At 26.3% G+C, this 1362-nt stretch overlaps 1 protein-coding gene across 2 annotated transcripts in view; it reads left to right on the forward strand.

Moving 5' to 3' along the window:
• LOC100572602 (exonuclease mut-7 homolog) overlaps window positions 1-816 on the forward strand; it is a 5172-nt gene extending 4356 nt beyond the window's left edge. For both annotated transcript variants that reach the window (XM_016807234.2, XM_008188250.3), the window contains exon 11: window positions 671-816. In XM_016807234.2, the coding sequence (XP_016662723.1) occupies window positions 671-676 (6 nt within the window). In that variant the 3' untranslated portion in view covers window positions 677-816. The remainder of the gene's footprint in view (window positions 1-670) is intronic.
• The last annotated feature ends 546 nt before the right edge of the window (window positions 817-1362 follow it).

Here is a 1362-nt window from a genome sequence, read left to right on the forward strand (position 1 = left end):
GTAATATTTTGTGGGATATCTCTATGTTATTCCAACTCTATTCTAACTCTGCTCATCTAAACTTTAAATACTTATAAGTTATAACTTACAACTAATAAACTAGTTTGAAATTCTATTTTTTTTTTTAATTATTTTTTTTTTGAAAGGCTTTGACAACTATGGTTGTTAGCCTGCTACTAACGGCGGATGAGGGTTTGGTTTAAACACGGGTGCGTATTTGTGGCAAGTATTTGTCACTCACCCATCTGGGAACTAGTGACACCGGCCGGTATGTACACTTGGAGCACATTTGTGACTGAATGCAAACACCGAGCAACAAATTTTATTCTATACATCGCAAAATATTTAAAAAAAAAAAAATTAACATAAAATAATAAATGTATGTTGTAAAAGACAAAAGGTTAACACTTAAAAATGTTAATGAAAACACTATTTTTATTTTCAATTATGTTACTTATTAGTAGTTTTCAAAACAGTAAGTGTCTTATAATAATCAACCTATATAATATTAATTATTTTTGTAAATAAATATATTTCTAAACTAATCAATAATTAAGATAGGCGATAGCTTTAAATTAAAAAAATTTTTATTGAACAACATTATTGCAAAAGAGTTGACTTATCAGTTAAAAATAAAATAATATTTGAATTTAATTTATTTAATTTTCAGCTCTAGATGCTTATTGTTTATTAGAAATTTACAATTTATTCAAAACAAAATGTGAAACCAGTAATATTCCATTTGACGAAGTGTGTCAAAAAATATCAAATAATGACCATCCGGATATGATGAAACCTAAGCCAAAACATAAAAAACATAAATATGTATGTAATAAAAATAGTAAATACATTTAACTAATTATTAAATGTGTATAATATGTATCATTGTATCATCTGTTTATTTATACATTTATTTTGATTTTAGAAAGTGCCAAAAACTAATATAAAATCCAAGTCACCTCATACTCATGTTTCTTGTGTTAAGCATTTCAAATTGTTGGTACCATACACATTAGAGAAGCTAGCTGAACGTTTACGTAAATGTGGTATTGATACTTCCATTGTTGAAAGATCAAAAATAAACGATTCCCATTACATAGTTAACTCAATCAAAACTAATAATTTACATTTTATTGCTTTTGGACATGCATTTTCGAAGGTAAGCCTATTACATTTAATACAAAAAACGGAATAGAATTATAAATTAACTTTTTTCCTTAGGTAGCAGAACAATTACATGCTGGCCAATGTTATTGTGTTCAAAATCATAATTTGGATGACCAAGTACAAGAAGTGTTGAATTTTTTCAAAATTGTTGTTAAAAAAGAAGATTTGAATAGCCGTTGTCAGGTAATTGTTTAA

Source organism: Acyrthosiphon pisum, chromosome A1 (assembly GCF_005508785.2).
Source record: "Acyrthosiphon pisum isolate AL4f chromosome A1, pea_aphid_22Mar2018_4r6ur, whole genome shotgun sequence".
Taxonomy (NCBI): domain Eukaryota; kingdom Metazoa; phylum Arthropoda; class Insecta; order Hemiptera; family Aphididae; genus Acyrthosiphon; species Acyrthosiphon pisum.